Source organism: Homalodisca vitripennis, chromosome 5 (genome assembly GCF_021130785.1).
Source record: "Homalodisca vitripennis isolate AUS2020 chromosome 5, UT_GWSS_2.1, whole genome shotgun sequence".
NCBI lineage: Eukaryota > Metazoa > Arthropoda > Insecta > Hemiptera > Cicadellidae > Homalodisca > Homalodisca vitripennis.
The window spans coordinates 101,512,062-101,538,401 of record NC_060211.1 but is presented as its reverse complement, the minus strand read 5'-3'; the positions used below and the strand labels follow the sequence as shown (position 1 = coordinate 101,538,401).

General features: G+C 38.7%; 1 protein-coding gene across 1 annotated transcript in view; it reads left to right on the top strand.

Moving 5' to 3' along the window:
* Positions 1-26,340, top strand: part of LOC124362568 (dual 3',5'-cyclic-AMP and -GMP phosphodiesterase 11-like) — a 52,044-nt gene that overhangs the window by 3,048 nt on the left and 22,656 nt on the right. The window contains exons 2-8 of the mRNA XM_046817190.1: positions 11,514-11,682; positions 18,047-18,395; positions 20,319-20,580; positions 21,614-21,909; positions 23,069-23,176; positions 23,374-23,511; positions 24,249-24,359. Coding sequence (XP_046673146.1) covers positions 11,514-11,682; positions 18,047-18,395; positions 20,319-20,580; positions 21,614-21,909; positions 23,069-23,176; positions 23,374-23,511; positions 24,249-24,359 — 1,433 coding nt within the window. The remainder of the gene's footprint in view (positions 1-11,513; positions 11,683-18,046; positions 18,396-20,318; positions 20,581-21,613; positions 21,910-23,068; positions 23,177-23,373; positions 23,512-24,248; positions 24,360-26,340) is intronic.

The window sequence follows — 26,340 nt, the reverse complement described above, 5'->3', positions numbered from 1 at the left end:
CACAGGTTTGTGTAGGGTAGATGGCAGAGTCTCGCCAGGCTATTAATAGGTGTCTGTGTTGGGTGCCAACTGTGACGACATTGTGCAGTGTGGTGGCAGTTTAGCCAAATCATCCGAGATTCAGATCCCACACTTCAGAGCTGGAGACTGTGGAAGTGACAATGATTAAACACCCACAGGTTTGTGTAGGGTAGATGGCAGAGGCTCGCCAGGCTATTAATAGGTGTCTGTGTTGGGTGCCAACTGTGACGACATTGTGCAGTGTGGTGGCAGTTTAGCCAAACCATCCTAGATTCTGATCCCAAACTGTAGAGTTGGAGACTGTAGAAGTGACAATAATTAAACAAACACATGTTTGTGTGGGATGGATGACAGAGGCTCGCCAATCTTTATTATGTGTCTGTTGTTTGCCAACAGTGATGAAAATTTTTGGTGCGTGGCTGATTGGTCTAGTTGCCCGAGATTCTCTCCCTCACTGAAGAGGTTGTGAGCTAGGGATGTATGGGAAGTTAGTCATTGTCATATTTTATTTTATAGAGGACAGAGGCTCGCGTGGCTATTCCCGGATGTCTGCGTTGTTTGCCAACAGAGACGCCAATGTTCTTTGTGCAGGTGTTTGGTCTAGTTACCTGAGAATCTGACCCACGCGGAAGAGTTGGGATCTAGCGAGGTACCGGAAGTTGACCAACTTCACGTTTATGTTCGTTATAGAGGACAGAGGCTCGTGTGGCTATTCCCGGATGTCTGCGTTGTTTGCCAACAGAAACGCTAATGATCTTTGTGCTGGTGTTTGGTCTAGTTACCTGAGAATCTGACCCACGCGGAAGAAGTTGGGATCTAGGGAAATACCGGAAGTTGACCAACTTCATATTTATGTTCGTTATAGAGGACAGAGGCTCTCGTGGCTATTCCCGGATGTCTGCGTTGTGTGCCAACAAAGACGCTAATGTTCTGTATACAAGTGCTTGGTCTAATTTACCCCAGAATCTGACCCCACTGAAGAGATTAGGAGCTAGGGAAGTACCGGAAGTTGATGAACTTCACATTTATGTTTGTTATGGAGTTTGCCAAAAGAGACATCAACATTCTGTGCGCAGCTGTTTAATCTAGTTACCCGAGAACGAGACCCACACTGAAGAGGTTGGGAAGTAGGAAGTATTAGAGGTTGGCCACCCTACACATGTTTGTAATATAGGACAGAGGCCGCCGAGGCTATTCCCATGTATCTGTGTTGTTTGCCAACAGAGACGTCAACTTTTTTGTGCAGTTGTTTGGTCTAGTTACTCGAGAATCTGACCCACACTGATTATGTTTGGAGCTAGGGAAGTTTGGCCACCCTCACATATGTTTGTTATAGAGGACAGAGGCTCACGAGGCTATTCCCATGTATCTGTGTTGTTTGCCAACAGAGACGTCAACGTTCTGTGCGCAACTGTTTGGTCTAGTTACTCGATAATCTGACCCACACTGATGATGTTGGGAGCTAGGGAAGTTTGTCCACCCTCACATATGTTTGTTATAGAGGACAGAGGCTCACGAGGCTATTCACGGTTGTCTGTGTTGTTTGCCAACAGAGACGTCAACGTTCTGTGCGCAGCTGTTTGGTCTAGTTACGCTACTAGCCCCGGATAGCGTGCAGCAGGTGATAAGCCGGATCTGTGATACGCCACTATCTAATGCGTCAACGAACAGCTGATCTAGCTCCGGTCCCCGCCCTCCCCGCTTGACATTATCACGTAGGCCTAACCCACTGCTGTTACCGAACCTCTAGAAAACACATCAATCATTGTCGTCTCATTCAGAACTTAATGTCATGGCTCACGTTGCTTTACGATGTGAGTGGTAGAAACACAATATAATTAACATAGCAGTCATGCATGTGTCCAACGGACGTTACTGTTTGCTTTTTCCTATTATTTAATGTCGTTTTTGGTCATTGATACGATTTAGATCGTAGCATACTACATTTTATTTATGTTACGAAAAATATTGAAATTGTTAATTTTTATTTTTTTTCTGACCCAGACATCGTTGTATCTGTTTACTATAATTTATTTAGTTAAGTGGGCTTTGTTTAGTTTGCGGGCAATACATATCATGCTGAGTAATTGACTCACTAAATTCACATAAGCCCACGGGTTACAACCTACACGGCCGATGTAGTGTCTGTGCTTTTTCACGTTTCCTGCAGATAATTGTTTTAGTTACCAATACACTGCCAGTTTGTCTTCGAGAGAATGGCTGACATAGGAGTGAACGCAAGGCTGGGAGCATGTGATGTGATGGAAGGAAGTGATTAGCCGGAACTGAGCTAGTGATAAGAGGCGATAGCAAGTGCGTCATCGGCTCTGTGATAAGACTAGTGGCCGGCTCCGTGCAGCGTCAACACCGACAAGTCCCATCGGTCTTCTTACTGTAACACGCCAGAATATATTACTCAAGTCTCGAGTTTGACTTCAGCTATGAAAGTTGTATGTTGTCTATACAACGCATTGTTGAAAAGCTTGTTTTCTATTGAGTTGTAGATACAAAGTGGTACTGTCTGAGTGTGTGCTTATTGTTGCTGAAGGAAGACATGAATTCATTCCCGAAGTAATTTAAAAACTACGAATCGTCACCCGGTTTTTCACAGAATCCTAAATATGAATAGCAGATTCAGCTTGGATAAACTGGCCTCTTGTCGCTGATAATAGTAGCTAGGATTCTTTCTTTTAATTTACATATCTTATCTGTTACGTTTCGCTGAATAGATACTGTTGGCCTAGTGTTTGTAAATGATAAGCCACGGTAAGTTGATACTTGACCTAGTACAAATAGCACACATGGTGTCCTTATATAATAATATAGTCCCCGTTGTTATTTTCTAACCACAATCGTACCCCTTCCGACACCGAACCAGCTATATTTTTACAAAACATCTCGAAAATATCCTGGCGATTTAGTGCATATCTGCTAAAACTTCCAGCACTATTTTGTTTTTCAGACCTTCGTAACTATTTGTCAATTAATTCCCAAGGTTTAAACTTCACTCAGAAATGAATATTTAGCAATTTTGAGAAGTATGATATTTGCTGTTTGTTATATTACAAACAACATTCTTAAAACACTTTTTGAAACATATTTTGATACTGTATTTATGAAAGATATGTGTAAAAAAAATAGTAAACACTTATACCATCACTCATAATACTTATAGTTATAAATGAGCAACCATGTCGAATTTCATTTATTTATCTTAGTAAAGAAAATGGAATATGGGATTTTTTTACAAATTTATGCGTACATGATGTTCTAGAATTGAACAATTTTCAGTATTATTAAAGGTCAAACTAAATATGGCTTAACATTAAATTAAAAAAACTGACGTCTAAGATTTATATAAGTACAAAGTATAATAAAAACAAAAAATACTACATAAAACAATATAATACAAACTAAACATAACTAAAAAATGTTATACGAAGTGAACGCTTTTTATAAATTAAGTAAAACACAATATTAAATCGATGTTGAGTATGATTATATTTATCAATTAATAGAGGTAATATTATTTTGATACTTGTTTCGCCCTATTACAGCTAATCTGCATTGCTATTTTATTAAATTTCGTATTTGTCTATACCAAATAAAAAGCGAGATACAAGCGATAATCCAAATATCGTTTTTCGAATCCAACTTTCCCACCCCTAGGTTGTCGACCACCCTAGAGGGCGACGGTATGTTTGTTACACTCACTGATGACCCCTTACAATATCCAAAAGTCAGGTTCTCTATTTCTTTCAGAGCATGTTGAACGTAAGCTAGCGCCTCAGCTAAGATGGAAAGAGCCAACGAACGGAGTTTGAAAGAAGAGTTTATTTTCACGTGAGATAGTTGTGGTTGCCTGATGAAGACAAAATGTGTGAACACAAACAGTTGAGTACGTCGCGTCGCGTCGTTGTTGACTTAACTCACACCACACTTGACACCTCGGGACTGGCGTGGTGGGTCGTATTCTGGTGGCTGTCTCTGATAAGGCTCACGTCTCTAACATCAACATGAGATCGTTGAATACACTACATACACGCTGCGGTGCAGTGGGGAACACGACTTGTACCGACAGATCGTACACGCTGCGGTGTAGTGGAGAACATGACTTGTACCGACAGATCGTACACGCTGCGGTGCTGTGGGGAACATGACTTGTACCGACAGATCGTACACGCTGCGGTGCTGTGGGGAACACGACTTGTACCGACAGATCGTACACGCTGCGGTGCTGTGGGGAACACGACTTGTACCGACAGATCGTACACGCTGCGGTGCTGTGGGGAACCAGACTTGTACCGACAGATCGTACGCGCTGCGGTGCAGTGGGGAACGCGACTTGTACCGACATATCTTACACGCTGCGGTGCTGTGGGGAACACGACTTGTACCGACAGATCGTACACGCTGCGGTGTAGTGGAGAACACGACTTGTACCGACAGATCGTACACGCTGCGGTGCTGTGGGGAACATGACTTGTACCGACAGATCGTACACGCTGCGGTGCTGTGGGGAACACGACCTGTACCGACAGATCGTACACGCTGCGGTGCTGTGGGGAACATGACTTGTACAGACAGATCGTACACGCTGCGGTGCTGTGGGGAACACGACTTGTACCGACAGATCGTACACGCTGCGGTGCTGTGGGGAACACGACTTGTACCGACAGATCGTACACGCTGCGGTGTAGTGGAGAACATGACTTGTACCGACAGATCGTACACGCTGCGGTGCTGTGGGGAACATGACTTGTACCGACAGATCGTACACGCTGCGGTGCTGTGGGGAACACGACTTGTACCGACAGATCGTACACGCTGCGGTGCTGTGGGGAACACGACTTGTACCGACAGATCGTACACGCTGCGGTGCTGTGGGGAACCAGACTTGTACCGACAGATCGTACGCGCTGCGGTGCAGTGGGGAACGCGACTTGTACCGACATATCTTACACGCTGCGGTGCTGTGGGGAACACGACTTGTACCGACAGATCGTAGACGCTGCGGTGCTGTGGGGAACACGACTTGTACCGACAGATCGTACACGCTGCGGTGCTGTGGGGAACACGACTTGTACCGACAGATCGTACACGCTGCGGTGTAGTGGAGAACACGACTTGTACCGACAGATCGTACACGCTGCGGTGCTGTGGGGAACATGACTTGTACCGACAGATCGTACATGCTGCGGTGCTGTGGGGAACACGATCTGTACCGACAGATCGTACACGCTGCGGTGCTGTGGGGAACATGACTTGTACAGACAGATCGTACACGCTGCGGTGCTGTGGGGAACACGACTTGTACCGACAGATCGTACACGCTGCGGTGCTGTGGGGAACACGACTTGTACCGACAGATCGTACACGCTGCGGTGTAGTGGAGAACATGACTTGTACCGACAGATCGTACACGCTGCGGTGCAGTGGGGAACACGACTTGTACCGACAGATCGTACACGCTGCGGTGCAGTGGAGAACATGACTTGTACCGACAGATCGTACGCGCTGCGGTGCAGTGGGGAACACGACTTGTACTGACAGATCGATATAAAATCATCCCTCCGTGAAATATTTCACAAAAAAATTCTATTTGATAATTTTGTCACTGACTCTTATCGTACTGTAGCTCTAATTTTTAGCTTTGAAGAAAACTTGGATTGGTTATTCAAGTAATCGGCTTGTACAGTTGAAAGCGAGGTATATCTGCTAAAGTGGTATTTGATTTGTACACAACTATATATTTAATTGTATACTTTCTATTTTATAAGTGATAAAAAAATCCTTACTAGGCATGAGTTACATCGTATAGACTGAAATTTATTTTTAATTTATCGCATTTGAATTAATAGAATCTACTGTTTCTAAACAGTTAAATTATTAGTGTTTTTTAATATAAGATCTGACATTTAATTCTGACTCATTATTTTTTATGACTCATTGAACATATCCAGTTTATAATATAACTATAATATACAGTTGTAAAATCAATTTGTCACTCAAGAAGTAGAAATTATTTTTAAGAAAGTGTAATAGGCTCGTACTAATATATTAAATTAATTATTGTAACCAAGAAGGAGGACTCTTGGTTCTAATAATTAATTTAATATATTAGTACGAGCCGTTAGTTTTCGTTTGTTATTCCTGTAAGTGTCAAGTAAATGTATTGAAGTGCATTATTTGTCAACTCCAACGCTAACTTGATACTTCACTCCACATGCCCCCCTCCCTCCGCCCCCACAGTCAATGTGCTGTAACAGAAGACCTGTTTATAGCCAACACCGCGGCAGGGTGATGGTGATACTGTAATGAGTCGGTCCATTAGACTTGGAGCCGCCAGATGTCCCGCTCATTTCCTGCATGCTTCTCACAACCCCCTCCACACCGCCACAGACTTGCCAGGATCGAACGGAACAAATCATTTGCCGTGAGTCGTTTAAACGAATGAAGAATGTTTATTGAGTGTAGGGACTGCCGCTTCCCCCCCCCCCCCCCGAGGTAATGGCCGGGCAGCTTGGAGTAGCCAAATATTTGATCGGAGAGCGAGGACTTGTTGCTGCTTGTTATTGTTTGCCCGGCACACCGTCAGAGACAAGCACGTCCGCGCGTCGGTCACGCTCTACCTCTACTCTGCTTCATACGACATTGATTTGTAAATACAGTACAAACCATTATGTAATTATTATCGCCGTGACTTTGTGCGTTCCGGTAGAGTTTCAATAACAAACTTAGCTCGGAAACAAGCGCAGTGACTACAATAGAAACACCAGGTGTTGATACAAACATACCGTTGTTGGCAGCGAAGTGTGTTTGTTGCCTGCTGCTGACAGTGACGGGTATTATGTGGTCGACATGGAGCTTGTACAGAGATACGTGGTTTCCGGCCACGGTAACTAGAGAAATAATGATGTATAAAAGTACAAATTAAGCAGCGTCATTAAGCATTGTAGGTGTTGATATAAGCAGGATGGTTGGGTACGCATTGACAAGGGAATGACGGAGCCTTCTTTTATTGTCTTTGTCCCTCCGTCCTCCACCTGTAACTCTTGAAAGAAAGATCGTAGAGACTTGAAATTTCTAGAAACTGTTTTTAAATATCTAGTTAGTACTAGATCACGCACTGCACAATCACTAAAATAATTTCTAATCTGTCTGTAGTATTGAATACATTGTGCCTGCTCTTTTGTATAAGATGAATCTATTTTTATGTCATTTCGAAAATGAATCAGCTAACCAACGAGACGCCGAAGGGACATATGTCCCTGCCACGTCTCCGCCCGACGTCTGTTCAGTGTGAATCGCGCCTAACGTGTCGTGTTTATTCTGCATTGTTCTGTTCAGCTAAGCAATGTAACGTGTCATGTCCATATGACATAGTTCTGTTCAGCTAAGCAACGTAACGTGTCATATTTATCCTGCATTGTTCCGTTCGGCTAAGCAACGCAATGTGTCATGGTCATATCACATAGTTCTGTTCAGCTAAGCAACGTAACGTGTCATATTTATCCTGCATTGTTCCGTTCGGCTAAGCAACGCAATGTGTCATGGTCATATCACATAGTTCTGTTCAGCTAAGCAACGTAACGTGTCATATTTATCCTGCATTGTTCCGTTCGGCTAAGCAACGCAATGTGTCATGGTCATATCACATAGTTCTGTTCAGCTAAGCAACGTAACGTGTCATATTTATCCTGCATTGTTCCTTTCGGCTAAGCAACGCAATGTGTCATGGTCATATCACATAGTTCTGTTCAGCTAAGCAACGTAACGTGTCATATTTATCCTGCATTGTTCCGTTCGGCTAAGCAACGCAATGTGTCATGGTCATATCATATAGTTCTGTTCAGCTAAGCAACGTAACGTGTCATATTTATCCTGCATTGTTCCGTTCAGCTAAGCAACGCAATGTGTCATGGTCATATCATATAGTTCTGTTCAGCTAAGCAACGTAACGTGTCATATTTATCCTGCATTGTTCCGTTCGGCTAAGCAACGCAATGTGTCATGGTCATATCACATAGTTCTGTTCAGCTAAGCAACGTAACGTGTCATATTTATCCTGCATTGTTCCGTTCGGCTAAGCAACGCAATGTGTCATGGTCATATCACATAGTTCTGTTCAGCTAAGCATCGTAACGTGTCGTGTTTATTCTGCATTGTTCCGTTCGGCTAAGCAACGTAACGTGTCATGGTCATATCATATAGTTCTGTTCAGCTAAGCAAAGTAACCTGTCATATTTATCCTGCATTGTTCCGTTCGGCTAAGCAACGCAATGTGTCATGGTCATATCACATAGTTCTGTTCAGCTAGCAACGTAACGTGTCATGTCCATCTCATATCGTTCATTTCACCCAAGCAACGTAATGTGTCGTGTCCATATATTATAGTTCCATTCACCTAAGCAACGTATTGTGTCGTGTCCATATAATATCGTTCCATGCACCTAAGCAATGTAACGTGTCGTGTCCATATAATATCGTTCCATTCACCCAAGCAACGTAACGTATCATGTTCATCTCACATCGTTCCGTTGACCCAAGCAACATAACGTGTCGTGTCCATATAATATCGTTCCATTCACCCAAGCAACGTAACGTGTCGTGTCCATATAATATAGTTCCATTCACCTAAGGAACGTAACGTGTCGTGTCCATTTATTATCATTCCATTCACCTAAGCAACGTAACGTGTCGTGTCCATATAATATCGTTCCGCCATCCTGCCGTGACTACAATTGTAGTTTCAACCGTAACTAATACAATTGAAGATCAAACTAAACTGCCAACCTCCTTATACCGTTACGTGACGCTGGCGTGATCTACTATACTTCAACAAAGTTTGGGTTTTACGTCACTAAACATTCCGATACCGAATAGCCGTAGCTTGACTGCACACTATTCCTACAGCGATGACATAACGCGTACATACGTCAATGGTTTCTGATGACTGATAATAGGACAACGCCGCCTTTTATTCTTCTCAAAATCAATAAATCATTGAAGAGAGTTGTGGTCCCTTATTAGAGATGATTTATGCTGTCACTTGGGCTTTTGGGTGTAGCGGTAACTTCTCGCCCTGTCATTGTTACTGATATTTCTACGGGTTTGAATGCAGTATACTGTACATTTTACACTGTGCTCCTGTCTACCGTCATTACTGTTTATCCTGTACTAATGTTCTAAACCCAAACATGAAACTTAGAAACGTTTAGCTTATAAACATATTTCTGCTGAAAATGTTACAGGGACGGCCCATTTGAACATGGTTGAAAATATTGAATGGCATATACGTAATAATGTCAAAGGTCTTGATGTTGAATTATGGTATGATATTTGGATTAATCTGAAAAGAAAGCAAGACGTTTTAAAAATGTTTCTTATATATTCCATATAAAGTGTTTATCAGCACCAAATAGCAATAAATTTCATACGAGCTACACATTATTTCTAAGCTCTATTTTCCTGAAGTCGCTTTTTGAATTCATGCTTTTTTTATGTCTCATGGAAAAAATATGTAGTCCGTTTGATATTAAACATGTCAAACGTTAAATAATCATGAGGTTTGTCAGAGCTGACGAATTTAGTACTTGCCTAGCGTTTTATTGCAGCATTAAAGTGTTAAATATTGCAATTGCAATAATAAAATATGTGATTTTAATAATAGTTGTATTCAATCTGCCGTATGAGTATGTGTCACATATCTGAACGGATGGTCTACTGTACTGTAGTACATGTGGATATTATGTGATGTATGGGACTCGCAGTTCCAGCGCGCCAGGAAGCCCGGATACTGTCAGATTCTGATAATATCGGGTCAGGAACTGATGTTGTGTTTGTGTAATTATTTACTCCATTCCAGACCCGCAAGGTTCCATTCCGCCCGTGACCTTAATATAGGCATGCGCGATATTGGCAATTAGTTTTGAAATATGATGCCGATATGTCGACCTGTCTTTCTCTATAATTAGTACAGTCAGTATATTGCTTATATATTAGACGTTTCTAATAGTACTTAGGTGGGTTATTGTACATACTCGTGCATCTGTTTTAAGAGGTGGAGGAATATATTTCATTAGTAAATTGTTCTAGCCTAAACGTTTACACCAATCTCTACGACTGATACTGAGTCGTCCATGAATCCAACAATGCAGAAGATTCGTTTACCGTAGGTTTTGTATATCACGCGCAGTGCCAGTGCTGACGGTGAGAGAACAGAAGCGCGAGCTCATGGACAGATTGATGTGCGCCCTTCAGTTATCACGCCGACACCACTCTCGTGTTACAATCGATGATAATACCATAAACTACCTGACTGACGGACACACAGGCCGGACATTTTGTTTACCGTATGTTTTGTATATCACGCGCAGTGCCAGAGCTGACAGTGAGAGAACAGAAGCGCGAGCTCATGGACAGATTGATGTGCGCCCTTCAGTTATCACGCCGACACCACTCTCGTGTTACAATCGATGATAATACCATAAACTACCTGACTGACGGACACACAGGCCGGACATTTTGTTTACCGTATGTTTTGTATATCGCGCGCAGTGCCAGTGCTGAGGTTTAGAGAACAGAAGCGCGAGCTCATGGACAGATTGATGTGCGCCCTTCAGTTATCACGCCGACACCCCTCTCGTGTTACAATCGATGGTAATATCATAAACTACCTGACTGACGGACACACAGGCCGGACATTTTGTTTACCGTATGTTTTGTATATCACGCGCAGTGCCAGAGCTGACAGTGAGAGAACAGAAGCGCGAGCTCATGGACAGATTGATGTGCGCCCTTCAGTTATCACGCCGACACCACTCTCGTGTTACAATCGATGATAATACCATAAACTAACTGACTGACGGACACACAGGCCGGACATTTTGTTTACCGTATGTTTAGTATATCACGCGCAGTGCCAGAGCTGACAGTGAGAGAACAGAAGCGCGAGCTCATGGACAGATTGATGTGCGCCCTTCAGTTATCACGCCGACACCACTCTCGTGTTACAATCGATGGTAACAACATCACACTGGCCTGTCAGTGGGATACCGGCCGGCCACCTGTTGTTGCGATTGTCGCCTCTGCACCACTCCACCGGATTATTGGCTTGTTTGTGGGTCGGCACGTCGAGCCGAGTCGTTTGATTGCTTTACCAACATTAACGCTATTCTGTATCAGTTGTTTGGTGGTTTCATAGTCAATGGTATTCTGTCTCGTGTGCTGTTTGTATGTGTTGTGAGTTAGTACAATGTATCTTGTGGCATGAGGTCTAATCCAACCCAAGAGCTAAAATTCTGTTTAGCAGTGACAACGTAACATGAATTTGTATGTATAAAATTATCTATCCTGTTAATTATTACAACAATAATAAAGACAGAGTTCATCCCGGTAAAATTAGTAAACTGCTAAAAAATAACCTATTTATGCATAAGTTACATTGTCTAAAGTAAGTTAGAGTAACAGTATTGGGGTGTGTGTTGCAGGGTTGCACGTGCGCAGCGGGGTGGAGGAGCTGAGGATGACGGCGGAGACCAACCCCGTGGCGCCGCCTGGCGGGGAGGCCAACTACGTCAAGACATATGACTCGGAGTACGCCCGCATGGAAGCCTGGCTGGACGAACACCCGGATTTCGTGCAGGATTATTTCCTGAGGTAGGGTATACGATACGAGAAGTGTTCTGACACAGAACACATATCTGATTGAAATACTAGAACCACTAGGGCATGATGATATTCGTGTATAAAAAAAATGTAACTATGGCCTAGTTGGAGCTGTGTGAAACTGGAAGCATCCATTTAAAAATGACTAAAACATGTTACAACCTTGGTCAGCTATTTTTGCGTTTCTTTGACATTCATTTTTGTAATGTAAAAAAACCCTTTGGCTACTTTTGGTAGCTGCTGGTCATGTTAAGATAGTGTGTCACATTGTCCCATAACATGACTTCTCGTTACATACATACAAATATGTTTAACTCTTTTAAACCCATTTCTTTTTATATAAGTAGCCTCGAAAAGTGTTTAACTTAAGTAAAAATAATGCACCTTTAAACACTGTTGAAGTTTTTTTTCACGATGTATATTTCAGATTCTGAAAATGGATACTTCTAATCCGAAATGTACATTGTGAAAATATAAACTTCAAAAGTGTTAAAAGGTGCATTCTTCTTGCCATTTCTTCTTTTTGTTTCGTTTATCCAGGTCTCTCCAAATTGGAGCTAACAACAAGAGACATCTACATTTTCTTTATTATTTTCCTGACAACATTTTGACGTGAGTTAGTGCACTTATGTCAGTTGCTGTCAAGGTGTCAATTTTGATGGAAGTTGTTTACCCTGCAGCAGTTGTATCAGTTTGGTAATGTGAGTCAGTCGTCTCATTTCAGTTGCTGTCAAGGTGTCAATTTTGATGGAAGTTGTTTTCCCTGTAGCAGTTGTGTCAGTTTGGTCATGTCAGTCAGTCATCTCATTTCAGTTGCTGTCAAGGTGTCAATTTTGATGGAAGTTGTTTACCCTGTAGCAGTTGTGTCAGTTTGGTCATGTGAGTCAGTCATCTCATTTCAGTTGCTGTCATGGTGTCAATTTTGATGGAAGTTGTTTACCCTGTAGCAGTTGTGTCAGTTTGGTGATGTGAGTCAGTCGGCTCATTTCAGTTGCTGTCAAGGTGTCAATTTTGATGGAAGTTGTTTACCCTGCAGCAGTTGTGTCAGTTTGGTGATGTGAGTCAGTCATCTCATTTCAGTTGTGATGGTGTCAATTTTGATGGAAGTTGTTTACCCTGTAGCAGTTGTGTCAGTTTGGTGATGTGAGTCAGTCGGCTCATTTCAGTTGCTGTCAAGGTGTCAATTTTGATGGAAGTTGTTTACCCTGCAGCAGTTGTATCAGTTTGGTAATGTGAGTCAGTCGTCTCATTTCAGTTGCTGTCAAGGTGTCAATTTTGATGGAAGTTGTTTTCCCTGTAGCAGTTGTGTCAGTTTGGTCATGTGAGTCAGTCGGCTCATTTCAGTTGCTGTCAAGGTGTCAATTTTGATGGAAGTTGTTTACCCTGTAGCAGTTGTGTCAGTTTGGTCATGTGAGTCAGTCGGCTCATTTCAGTTGCTGTCAAGGTGTCAATTTTGATGGAAGTTGTTTACCCTGTAGCAGTTGTATCAGTTTGGTGACGTGAGTCAGTTGTCTCATTTCAGTTGCTGACAAGATGTCAATTTTGATGGAAGTTGTTCTCTCTGAAGCAGTTGTGTTAGTTTGGTGATGTGAGTATCCACTCATCTTAGTTGCTGTCAAGGACACAACTACTATCCATCCCCACATACTATGAAGGTAGCGGTTCTTGCTATAGAAACTTGTTACATTTTAAGTTTTGGTGCTGAGAAGAAATTATCTTTTTTAGAAAGTTAACTGATCTCCTCTGCGGTATCTTACAATTTCGTAAAAGATTCAAAACTGTAAATGTCAATCTCACAGGGCAGGGTAGATTTTACATTTGATAATATTTGAATCTCATTACTGATTTTCGCAATGATATTATAAGATGGTTTCTTTGTGGCAAACTTAGATACGAGTACAAGACTGAATGTTCATTGAATAAAATTTTATTGAAATACATTCATGTGTTCCATATATATCTCGAGTTATTCACATGCATGATGAGTAATCTTAGTTTTTTTTCGGTTTTCTGTGGTTGGATTGCAAAAGTAGTCAATCCTTTTATTAGCGAGCAAGTTAAAAGTGAGAGGTATGTAAATCCAGTTTGTAATTTTACTGTTAACATGAATAATAATTTTGTTTTATATATATTCGATTAGGTATTTTCTTGAGTCCATTGCAATAATCAGTGTTTCTGACGTGGGTATCTGGCTGATTTAAATGGAAGGAACACTAATCCTTACTGGGCGAACTTAGAACTTAGCTGTGAAGGCATTATTAAACAGTTTTGAGTGTGGCTTTGAACACTTGCTCATAGAGGTAGGTCGTTACATTGTAAAACATAACAGATTATATTAAACCTATTGTGGCTTTTGCCTACATGTTCCCATAGATTGTCAAGAGTTTTGGCAACAGACATTGGCTTCGTGAAGACTCCTTGATCTCAATTGACAGTAGTGGGTAATGTTGACAACCTCAGAGAAATAATGCAAATTTAAATGTTAACAACAAATGTTTCAAACCTTTTCTAAAATTTACAAACATTTTTCTCAATATGGATGGTCTGACAATAGTGGCTTGACATTGAATTTTGGAGAGCGTCATATCATAAAGAATTAATTTATACACATTCAACATGATTTTTGTTATACCTAATGTATACCTTATGTAACAAAATTCAAAAAGTTTTGTCTTAAAAATACCAACTGTTAAAAAATGTACATATCACTCATAAAACTCAAATAAGATATATACATTACAACTTTACTTTATTTTGGAATAAGTAATATATATCAACACAAAATATATACCGTATATATCTTTTATGATTGTAATTGAATGACTTAAGTAAAATACAAAACTTGAGTTTTATAAAATACAAATTATTGGCATTATCACCCCTACCTAATAACAGTCATAATCTTTCAGGTAGATGGGTTTCATAATGATTCGGCTGGAGCGCTCAGGAAAGATGAAGTCACCAGCCTCCAGATTCAGGACAGGGTCTCTGGACAGTCTCTGCACCTCTAATGGTGGGTCATACGACTCTGTGTCGGCAGGTACAGAGAATCCAACTGTTCCAACAAGACGCAATGACTTTGCTCTTTCTGGTCTTGTATTTCTTTGTCAAGGATTTCTAATTTCTCTGATATTACTTGCATACTCTCTTGATTTGAGAATCCTGCCATTCATAGAATCAAGTTAAAGGTCAAGTTTCTCAAATAACCGGTCAGATTTACTCTTTCATTCATAGTATTTTGTGAGGGCTTGTATATAATTTACTAGATGTTCGTTGTTTATAAAAGTATTTTCTCATGAGGAGTGGAGGGAGTGGCAGTGAAGAGATGGACCAAGTGAACATTCTCCAAGAAAATGTATTGAACAGAATCTGTTTAGATCTGAAAACTTAAGAAGTGGATATTCCATACAATTCTGGTGATTCTTTCGACTTGTTAAATTTCTTGTGGGTTGTACGGAGTCTTTGGTGTGTGGCTGACAGAAAGTCTTTATCTCATTATATACGTGTTTCACATCCTCAACAAATGAAAGAAGGTATTCCAAAAATGTGGAAGATTTATATCAGTAGTTTTATAATTGAAGCTAGGGGTGGCCAATGGGAACCTGGAATACCCACCTGTCACAATCAGGAAATACTTTTTCATAAGGTAAGGAGGGGTTTTTTGAAATCAGTGTTGTCTCTCTACATAAGTCAGAGTTCATTTAAGTCAAACATAAACTTGATTAACTACTAGTTTGTTGTAAGTGAAAAGTGTCACTCATAAATTATAAAATGTTAACATATCTCAGCTCTTCAACATGGCATATGCTCTTTCTAAACTGCTGTTGAATGCTTTTGTTTATATAACCACTAATCTTGCTTTGGTTCATAGCGTTGATAACACATTGCAGTAATTATAAGATTCATCATGTTTCAACAATAATAGAATTTGATTATCCATCAATGATGATTCTCTAGTTCATTAAGTTTTTCTCTAGACTTTCTAAATCTATTGGTGTTTCAGGTAGAAGTATACCTTATTATTTGTAATGAGGGAGTGCATTTTGTTTGACATTTTGGTGTAAATTTAACTTACTGAGAATGTATTCTAAGTGTATGCAGAAATGAAAGAGATTATTTGAAACTGGATATTCTTCCTTGATCAGATTTAATTCTATTTTAATCAGGTTTCAAGTTCTTATGATTTTTATGAAATACTCTGAAATATTGATCAAGCTCTGTGAGAAAATATAATATTCTAAAATTAAGTTCTACTTTGAAAGAGACCACAGATATCTTAAAATTGATGTTTTAACTGCATAGTAACAGTAACAGTAGCTGTATGTTGTCTGTGCAGGAAGGCTACCCGCCAAGTAGTGGATGCCTGGTTGGTTTGTCACTCCGCAAACCATCAGTTCGGATCACTATCAATCCTTTGAGGAGTTGCAGTTACAGTAACAGTAGTTGTATGTTGTCTGTGCAGGAAGGCTACCCGCCAAGTAGTGGATGCCTGGCTGGTTTGTCACTCCGCTAGCCATCAGTTCAGATCACTATCATGCTTATAAGGAGTTGTAGTTACAGTAACAGTAGCTGTATGTTGTGTGTGCAGGAAGGCTACCCGCCAAGTAGTGGATGCCTGGCTGGTTTGTCACTCCCGCTAGCCATCAGTTCAGATCACTATCATGGTTGTAAGGAGTTGTAGTTACAGTAACAGTAGCTGTATGTTGTCTGTGCAGGAAGGCACCCGCCAAGTAGTGGATGCCTGGCTGGTTTGTCACTCCGCTAGCCATCAGTTCAGATCACTATCATGGTTGTAAGGAGTTGTAGTTACAGTAACAGTAGTTGTATGTTGTCTGTGCAGGAAGGCACCCGCCAAGTAGTGGATGCCTGGCTGGTTTGTCACTCCGCTAGCCATCAGTTCAGATCACTATCATGCTTATAAGGAGTTGTAGTTACAGTAACAGTAGCTGTATGTTGTGTGTGCAGGAAGGCTACCCGCCAAGTAGTGGATGCCTGGCTGGTTTGTCACTCCGCTAGCCATCAGTTCAGATCACTATCATGGTTGTAAGGAGTTGTAGTTACAGTAACAGTAGCTGTATGTTGTGTGTGCAGAAAGGCTACCCGCCAAGTAGTGGATGCCTGGCTGGTTTGTCACTCCGCTAGCCATCAGTTCAGATCACTATCATGCTTATAAGGAGTTGTAGTTACAGTAACAGTAGCTGTATGTTGTGTGTGCAGGAAGGCTACCCGCCAAGTAGTGGATGCCTGGCTGGTTTGTCACTCCGCTAGCCATCAGTTCAGATCACTATCATGCTTATAAGGAGTTGTAGTTACAGTAACAGTAGCTGTATGTTGTGTGTGCAGGAAGGCTACCCGCCAAGTAGTGGATGCCTGGCTGGTTTGTCACTCCGCTAGCCATCAGTTCAGATCACTATCATGCTTATAAGGAGTTGTAGTTACAGTAACAGTAGTTGTATGTTGTGTGTGCAGGAAGGCTACCCGCCAAGTAGTGGATGCCTGGCTGGTTTGTCACTCCGCTAGCCATCAGTTCAGATCACTATCATGCTTATAAGGAGTTGTTGTAGTTACAGTAACAGTAGTTGTATGTTGTCTGTGCAGGAAGGCTACTCGCCAAGTAGTGAATGCCTGGCTGGTTTGTCACTCCACTAGCCATCAGTTCAGATCACTATCATGCTTATAAGGAGTTGTAGTTACAGTAACAGTAGCTGTATGTTGTGTGTGCAGGAAGGCTACCCGCCAAGTAGTGGATGCCTGGCTGGTGTGTCACTCCGCTAGCCATCAGTTCAGATCACTATCATGCTTATAAGGAGTTGTAGTTACAGTAACAGTAGCTGTATGTTGTGTGTGCAGGAAGGCTACCCGCCAAGTAGTGGATGCCTGGCTGGTTTGTCACTCCGCTAGCCATCAGTTCAGATCACTATCATGCTTATAAGGAGTTGTAGTTACAGTAACAGTAGTTGTATGTTGTGTGTGCAGGAAGGCTACCCGCCAAGTAGTGGAATGCCTGGCTGGTTTGTCACTCCGCTAGCCATCAGTTCAGATCACTATCATGCTTATAAGGAGTTGTAGTTACAGTAACAGTAGTTGTATGTTGTCTGTGCAGGAAGGCTACTCGCCAAGTAGTGAATGCCTGGCTGGTTTGTCACTCCACTAGCCATCAGTTCAGATCACTATCATGCTTATAAGGAGTTGTAGTTACAGTAACAGTAGCTGTATGTTGTGTGTGCAGGAAGGCTACCCGCCAAGTAGTGGATGCCTGGCTGGTGTGTCACTCCGCTAGCCATCAGTTCAGATCACTATCATGGTTGTAAGGAGTTGTAGTTACAGTAACAGTAGCTGTATGTTGTCTGTGCAGGAAGGCTACCCGCCAAGTAGTGGATGCCTGGCTGGTTTGTCACTCCGCTAGCCAGCAGGGCTGTTGTGCTCCTGATATGGGGTCACCTGCACCTGCTGTCCCCTGCCCCACCAACCGTACTGGATCCGGCGCCACTACCCCCGTCCGCAAGATATCCGCCCACGAGTTTGAGCGCGGGGGCCTGCTCAAGCCCATTGTCAACACCATCGACGGAACCCCCACTTTCCTCTCAGTGAGCCCCACCGGAGAGACCCACTCCGCCACCACCCCCTCTGCCACCCAGAGGCCACAACGTCGGTCTCGACATGACCTCAAGCATCTGGATGAGAAGGAACTCATCTTTGAATTGGTAAGGGTTATATCTCATTTTATTAAACTGAATTTTTTGGTAGCATATAATATATATTACATATTCATAAATTATGAAAATTATTCATAATAAAACAACACACAAAATATTACATTACAAATTTTGATTTTAGTCCAAGTCTTATTATTACATAACACTAAGCCTTATAATAATCATTAAAGAAAACTGGTTTGTATGAGTTTATATTTTATCAATATAGAGGCAGTATGTAAGCAGACCTAAGGATGGGAATTGGAACGTCTGATATGGTTTATTGAGACATAGAAGAATAAAAGTACAGACACAGACAACATTAGCTTTAGACTCACTTACTCAAGTATCTGCAAAATGTTTCCACGATAAGATACAGAGCTTTGTATTCATGTACTGTACTGTCAAATTACTTTTAATCAGGTAAATCTCATGTTGGCAGTCAATCTGCTATTTCAAGTTTTGTTGTTATTGATAACTTTAATCAGGTTATTGATATATTTGAACAAATTCATGTGAGCTTATTGTGTTTTACTTGTGTACTGATAAAATGTTAAAAGCAAAATACGTCAATTACTCTACTTACTTCAAATACTAGTATTAATTTTGGAAATTCCACTATCTTATGCTCATGTGATTTATGATTTTGGTGTAGTCATCAGACATTATGGTTTTAAAAACCAAAAATTATAATTCAAATTTGGTTTTTTTAATTTTATGTTGTACTAATGGGAATATACTTGGATTTTTGAATTTTAATATTTGGATAAAAAATACCGGGCTCTGAACAATTTATAATTTACAATTTTTTTTATTTATTAATGAAAGAAAGATTAAAAAACTTAAAAAAGAACAGTAATTATTATACATATAGTTTTGCTTGTAGAAGTTTTTTCTGAATAAACAAGTAATAATTGTATGCTGATTGAAATTAAATCTTGAGTTGAGCAATTTTATTTTGATAATAAAACTGTAAATTAAAATGAGATAACTTCAATAAAATCTTTGTTTATTGGCGAAAACTGATGAATGCTTTAATTTGTTTACTAGTTGGAATATTTTCATAAATCATAAGTAAGTTTAATTGTTTAACCTAAAATTAAACTGATTATTAAATATATAGAGAGCTAAATAAATTAAATAAAGATGGAAAGTTTCCGAGTTTCTGAAAATGTTCTATTGTCTGTTTAACAAATATATAAAATAGTAATGGTTTTCAAAAGGAAGATAAAATGGTTCTTTTTTATGTGAAATATATCACATTCATATGAATTCGTTTGTGTATGAACATCACAAATGAATAGTTAAATAAAACTGGTATGGGATGGAAGGATTGTTCTAAATGATTCATTGTTATCCAGTCAATTCCAATTTCTAGAGATAGATATAAAGAAAATCTTTGATGGTCAGTAAAGTTTTGGATTGATGCATCATATTGAGAGGGGTGTTGCTGTTTACATAATTGAAACTCCACATTTTTCAGTATCAAGGAACGGTTCAACGGTTCAAGCTAATAAATACCATAAAGGAACATGTTTAGTCTTACACACATAGTAGAATTTTAAAGCAGCACATATTTTTAAAGATTGTATTATATTTTTTCATATTATAATGTACATTCACCAGTTAAAACAAATTTGGAAATCATAGAATTTGTAAAAATATAATTATTGAAATACATTTTGCAAACCTATTACTGCATTACTTGTTATTATTGGGCATATGATGTGTAGTTAGAACAAAATGTATGGTTGGGAAATAGTGTTGAAGTACGTACTGAAAGTTATGTATTAAAAGGATACTTATTTATTATTTAATGAAGTAACCAGGTTTCAGAGCTTGAATCCTTGTTCTTAATCACTAATTTTGTTTATCAATAGCAGCCAAGCCTTTTACTGAATAAACTTTAAACTGCTGGATTTTGTTGAACAGGTGAAGGACATATGCAACGAGTTGGATGTGAGGTCCTTGTGCCACAAGATCCTGCAGAACGTGAGCACGTTACTTCATGCCGACAGAGGGTCCTTGTTCCTAGTGCAGGGGGAGAGGACTCCTGCCACTGCCCCGCCACCACCATCAACTAGACCCACCTCCGCACCTACTCGCAAGACCAGTATTAGTTCACACAATCATATCAGGCCTATCGGCTGCCTGAGCATTGAAGAACATCCCACCAGGTCTTCCCAGGACTCCGGTAAATACTAATCACACAATGTATTATATGTTGAGGTGGAAAAAAGAAGCCCATGAGGACTTGGTGATAGTATTCAGCTGAGCTTGCATCCCAAATGAGGTTTTGAATACAATTGTTTTATCTACCAAACATGTAACCATTTTATCACATACATCTTAATTCTTCTATGTAGACTTGATTTTGAAATCTCATTGTTTGGTTTCCAATTCCATCACGTTTTAATGCCAACAAAACCTGTTTTGGGCAAGTAAATGTTTTGATGCTGAGATATGCTTTGGTTGTCCAAAGCACTGTTTACTGCAAGAAAATGTCCAGATATATAAAAACTTTAGGTTTAATATAAATGAATCATGTAATGCTACATATATGGGCTTTTCTACATATGATGTAGCTATGGTAGGAATTGTTGATTCAATTTAACATTGAGTTTAGCTCCAGTTCATCTTCCTTTTATTGTAGCGTCTGGTATCTGAAACTGTCTCAGACTTTACTCCTGGAATCTGGAGTCATGTTCGTCTGAAGAGATCCAAAGAAAGTCGACGACGAAGAAGCTCAAAAGGATCTTTTCAGACGAACATGACTCCAGATTCCAGGAGTAAAGTCTGAGACAGTGTTAGATACAGTGTCTGAGACGCTGCAATAAAAGGAAGGTGAACTGGAGCTAAATTCAATATTCAATTAATTGCTTTTATTTCTTATAGCAGTTATAACTACAGGGTTGAAGAGAAAGCACTTTGAACTAGCAACTGTGAGCAGTAAATGAGAATTTCATCCAGGCATTCTCTAAGGGCAAATGAACAAGAGTTCTTTACAATCAAATGTACAGTAGTCTACTGAATTATGTTTAAAATTTGAAACATTTAATTTGTAATTATTTATTTAATGAATTCTATTTGAGCATTTCCACTTTGTAAAATATTTCGTTTTTGTTTTTTAAAGTATAAATGAATGTTGATGAATATTTTGGTAAAATGGTAATTTGTTAGATTATTATTTGATCTAAACATTGTTGATGGTTGTGATGGTATTGCAGGTTGCCCGGTCACTATCGCCAGCTCGGTGGTGGTCGGCTCACCTGTTATTGGCTCCACAAACACTGGCTCAATAACGGAGCCTCTTCACACGTTCAGCACATCGTCCACACACATCCGACACAATAGCTTCGGCTGCCAGTCACGCTGCCTGGTGTCCAAGCTGTTTGACGTGTGTTCTCGCTCCACCCTACAGGAGATGGAGAAGAAAGAGGAGATCAGGATACCCTGGGGCACCGGTATCGTGGGCTACGTAGCTGAGAGTGGAGAGCCTGTCAATATACCGGACGCTTACAAGGTGAGGAGCACCCATCACTTCCAGCGTTACTGCTAATTCTATGAAAAACATTTTTTTAAACTTTGTTTTCAACTTTTTTTATAGATAATTAATTTTATAGTGTTGTATGTTGTATATTAATATTTTAACTTGTCAATAACCAATTAAACAAAAAGGCAAATTAAATAAGATAGTGAGAGTTTGTTATTGACGATGGATGATTTAAAAGGATAGTAGTATTTTGAACATGTACCATCGTTATACGTTACAAAAAGTATATTGCTACATTTCAAGGATTGAAATCTACGCTCTTTTCAAGTTTCAATAAGCCCTAATACATAACTTATGTCTAATTAGGGGTTTTCCAAGGATAGATTTAAATACTCAAAACTAGTAATATAATTTTTGTAATGTATAATGATTGTAAATGTCCAAAATCTCACTATCCTTTCAAGATTGTGTGGTTACAATTTTTGACAACACCATTGTAAATTTCAGGTTTTTTCAAAATCCTCTCTTATTTGAAATTCAAATAATTTATAGTGCTCCTTCTTGTAATCTGATATTAGTCATGTAATGTTTTGTGACAGAAAAGTACATATAACATTTTCTTATTAAAAACTAAATGCTTCCTAATTATTCCTTGATCAAGGAACAAAAAACTATTTCTTTCTTTGTTATAAATGACATGTCAAGGTGATAAGGTCAGACTAAATCAGTATTTTTGGTGATGAAATTTGTATATTTTAATTTGATTATAAAGTCAACCAGTAAGTATGTTGGAGAGGATTAATTTGTTTAAAGAAAATTTTGGAACTCATTTGCAAGTTTACCATATGTAATTTACAATACCATCTGTAAAACATTTTAATGCACATGTTTTAGAAACTATAAATTACCTAAGTGAAATTTACATTCTTACTATATAAAAAGATTTATTTAAAATAATTAGGAACTTGTATAAAACAATAGAGATTTTGATATTGTTTATAGTGTATTGAAAATTCCAAAATACCACTTCAGTTATGATCAAAATTCCATTCTTCCATAACCAATAGCCAATATTCTTCTATTCTTAGTTAGCCTTAGTTTTAACAAAATAATTGTTGCAAGAGAGTTTTTCTAACCTAAAGATTGCAATATTTCTGTTCATTAGTAAATGGTGAATTCTTTTTTCTAGGACGGAAGGTTTAACCATGATATAGACGTAAGAACAGGATACAAGACAAGAACACTCCTGTGTATGCCCATCAAAGACATCAATGGAGATGTAATCGGAGTTGCACAGGTAATTAAATAAAATTAAACGTTGTCTTTATTGTTAATAAAGTTTCCTGTTTAAAAAATCTATGCACATTTATTTGGCTCGTTGCAATGGGCAGAATAAGGCGTAGAAGTAAGCCCTCCATTATCTGTTATCATGTACAATAACATTAGAGTTCTATTGTGTTTCGTGTGGGTAGTTAAATAAGTATGTCTGTTCAGGTTATCAACAAGCAAGGTGATTCTTGTTTTACTGCCAATGATGAGAAAGTGTTCTCAAGCTACCTTCAGTTCTGTGGTATTGGGCTGCGAAACGCCCAACTGTATGAGAAGAGCCAATTGGAGGTGAAACGCAACCAGGTAACTATTTAAATATTGTTACCACTATAAGATTTAGAATTGGAATTGGATTTTAGATGTTTTGTAATTGAATCATCCCTAGTTCTTTGGTTAAGAGTTTATTATTGTTGATGAATGATTGCAATATTTAATATTACACGAATAGCCTAACAGCAAATGTCCAAAAACTTGCCATCCTAGTATTTAATTAAATTCTGATTTGAAATTGAAGTTTGAATTAAAAGTTTTGTAATTGAGTCATCTCTAGTGATTTTCAGTCTCAGTTGAAATATTAATTGAATTATAGTTGTGTGATATAAAAAGTGTATCTCATGATAATAAATTTGTCTGATTCCTATGGAGTCATTGTTGTAAATTAACAAATGGTAGGCTGCAGTTGAGACAATTACACTTCTATATATGCATAATTGTATATATGTTTAATTAATAGTGTAGGTAGATATCTCTTAGTCTTAGATTATCCATAGAGTGACATTTATTACTAAGTAGTAAATATAAGCCATGCTTTCTTATATTTACTAGACATACGGAATGTAAACTGCACATTTAGATTTTATATCTGGTTCTTTGTTATTCTGGTTTGATGTCTGTACTCTAAAAAATAATAACTATACATGTTGTTCTCCTTAAATAATAGATTATTCAGATACTATCCAGAAGCCAATGCTTTGCTGCTATTATTTTCTAAATACTTCAGCAAAACCTTCTAACTCAAGCACTAATTAAATATCCTGTAGGTCCTGCTAGATCTAGCTCGAATGATCTTCGAGGAGCAGAGCACGATAGAACACATGGTCTTCAGGATACTGACGCACACCCAGTCTCTCATCCAGTGCCATAGAGTTCAGGTATGTCTATTTTCTTGTTCTTGTGTCATGTACAATCATCTAACCCTTTCGTTGCAATGTGTGTTTACTCTGCCTTGAACGATGGATGTACTGGAACAGAGTACTTTATTTCTAGTATTCAGAGTATTAAGGGCTGACTGTTCTGACGTCCATTTTGATTTTAGCGCCATAAGAACAGTATTAAACCTTATGCACTTTAACAACCTTATTTTTAGTTGTAAAATTATGGGAGGTGTCCCATTTTAAAGATAAAATTAATAAGCATTCAAAAAATTGTTTAGTATTTTAAATATTGTTATTAGTTATTCAGAAAAAACCTTCCAACATCTTTGTACCTTAACATTTCAATACATATTACAAAAGTGTAAACTTTACAAGAAAAACCACAAGCATTTTGGAACTATTGTTCTTATCAGAAAAAACTCGAAGGTCCTTCATTAGAAACTACGCTGACTGAGCTGAACAATAGAATTATTTAATAATGAGGTTCAATCTATTCCCGAGTCCGCAATAACATTTATTTTATATAAATTCAATTGTGTATTGAAATTATTTGAATTTAAAAATATAATTAGATTATTTTTCAATGATGTTATTCTTAAATCAAATAAAAGCCTAAGTCTATTTAGTGTGCTTGTTTAATAACTAGTAAATTTTGTTCTAACTTATTGACTAGCTGAATGAATGAATGAATTGATTTTATTTCCCAAATATATGTACAATATTACAATCCAAACTTTACAATTAACTTCTAAAAAATTTTTATTACATTACCGAACGGAGTTTGATATGAGAACAAATAATAAATATCATAAGAAATAATCATCATAAAATAAACATCATAAAAATAACATCATGTATAAAACATTGTCCTCGGGAAATGAGCCTGCATGAGCTATGATGCCTGTGCGCAGACTCGAGTTGCTCACGCCTGAAGAAATAACAGACTGGATATACATTAAAAAAATGAATATAAAATATAATACAAAATAATACACTATTATATACCACATACACACGTGAATCTGGAATGAATATATTAAAAGGAAAAAACCGTGTAATTTTAATATGTACCTGTTTTAAAGAATTGAATATTATTAATTTTAAAAACATTTACATATTAGCAACAAGGGTAAATAAGCAGGGTTACCGCAGATTATAATGGGGTAGTGATAATGAATGATGATGGGATAGGAGTGGTGGCTGTTCACATGTCAAACTGTCCGCCCGTAGTTCGTAGACAACACTGCCTCGGCCTCCTCAATAGACAATGATAATATCCACTGGTTAACTTTCCTTTTAAAGATAATTGTAGAAATTTCATTGAAAAAACTAAAATTAGGAAACTGTTTACTTATATTAATAAAAAGCACGTGAGCTAGATAGTATGAGTTGGTGTTTGAATAAGATTTAGTTAATTGCAGTGGTAGAATTCCTGTTGATCTAGAATAACGTGTGTTATGGGTGTGTTGAGTTCTTTCAAATAAATCATCTAAATTTTTATACATGTGTATTAAAAGAAATTTTATAAAAAGTTGTCTTATTGTAAAAATTTTAGTTTCTTGAAATAAAATGGATGTTGAAAATCTATGACATTTTTTAAAAGCTACTTTCAAAATTGATTTCTGAACCATAAACAGAGGATCAAGATTTGATTTATAAGCTGCCCCCCAAGAAATTATCCCAAATGCAAAAAGAGATTGCACGTATGCATAATATACCATTTTCATTTCTTGAACAGCAAGAATATCCCTAAGGTTCTTAAAGGCAAAGATATACTTTCGGGTCTTTTGTTTGAGATATTCAATATGATCTGACCATTTCAAACGGAAATCTATAATAACGCCAAGATATTTATACGAGTTTATTTTTTCGATTGCTTCGCAATTACAGGTACTGTTACTATGATTTCCACAATTATGTATGATCAGATTTTCTAAGACATAATCCGACTGAGGATTCAAAGAGATTGGCATAAATA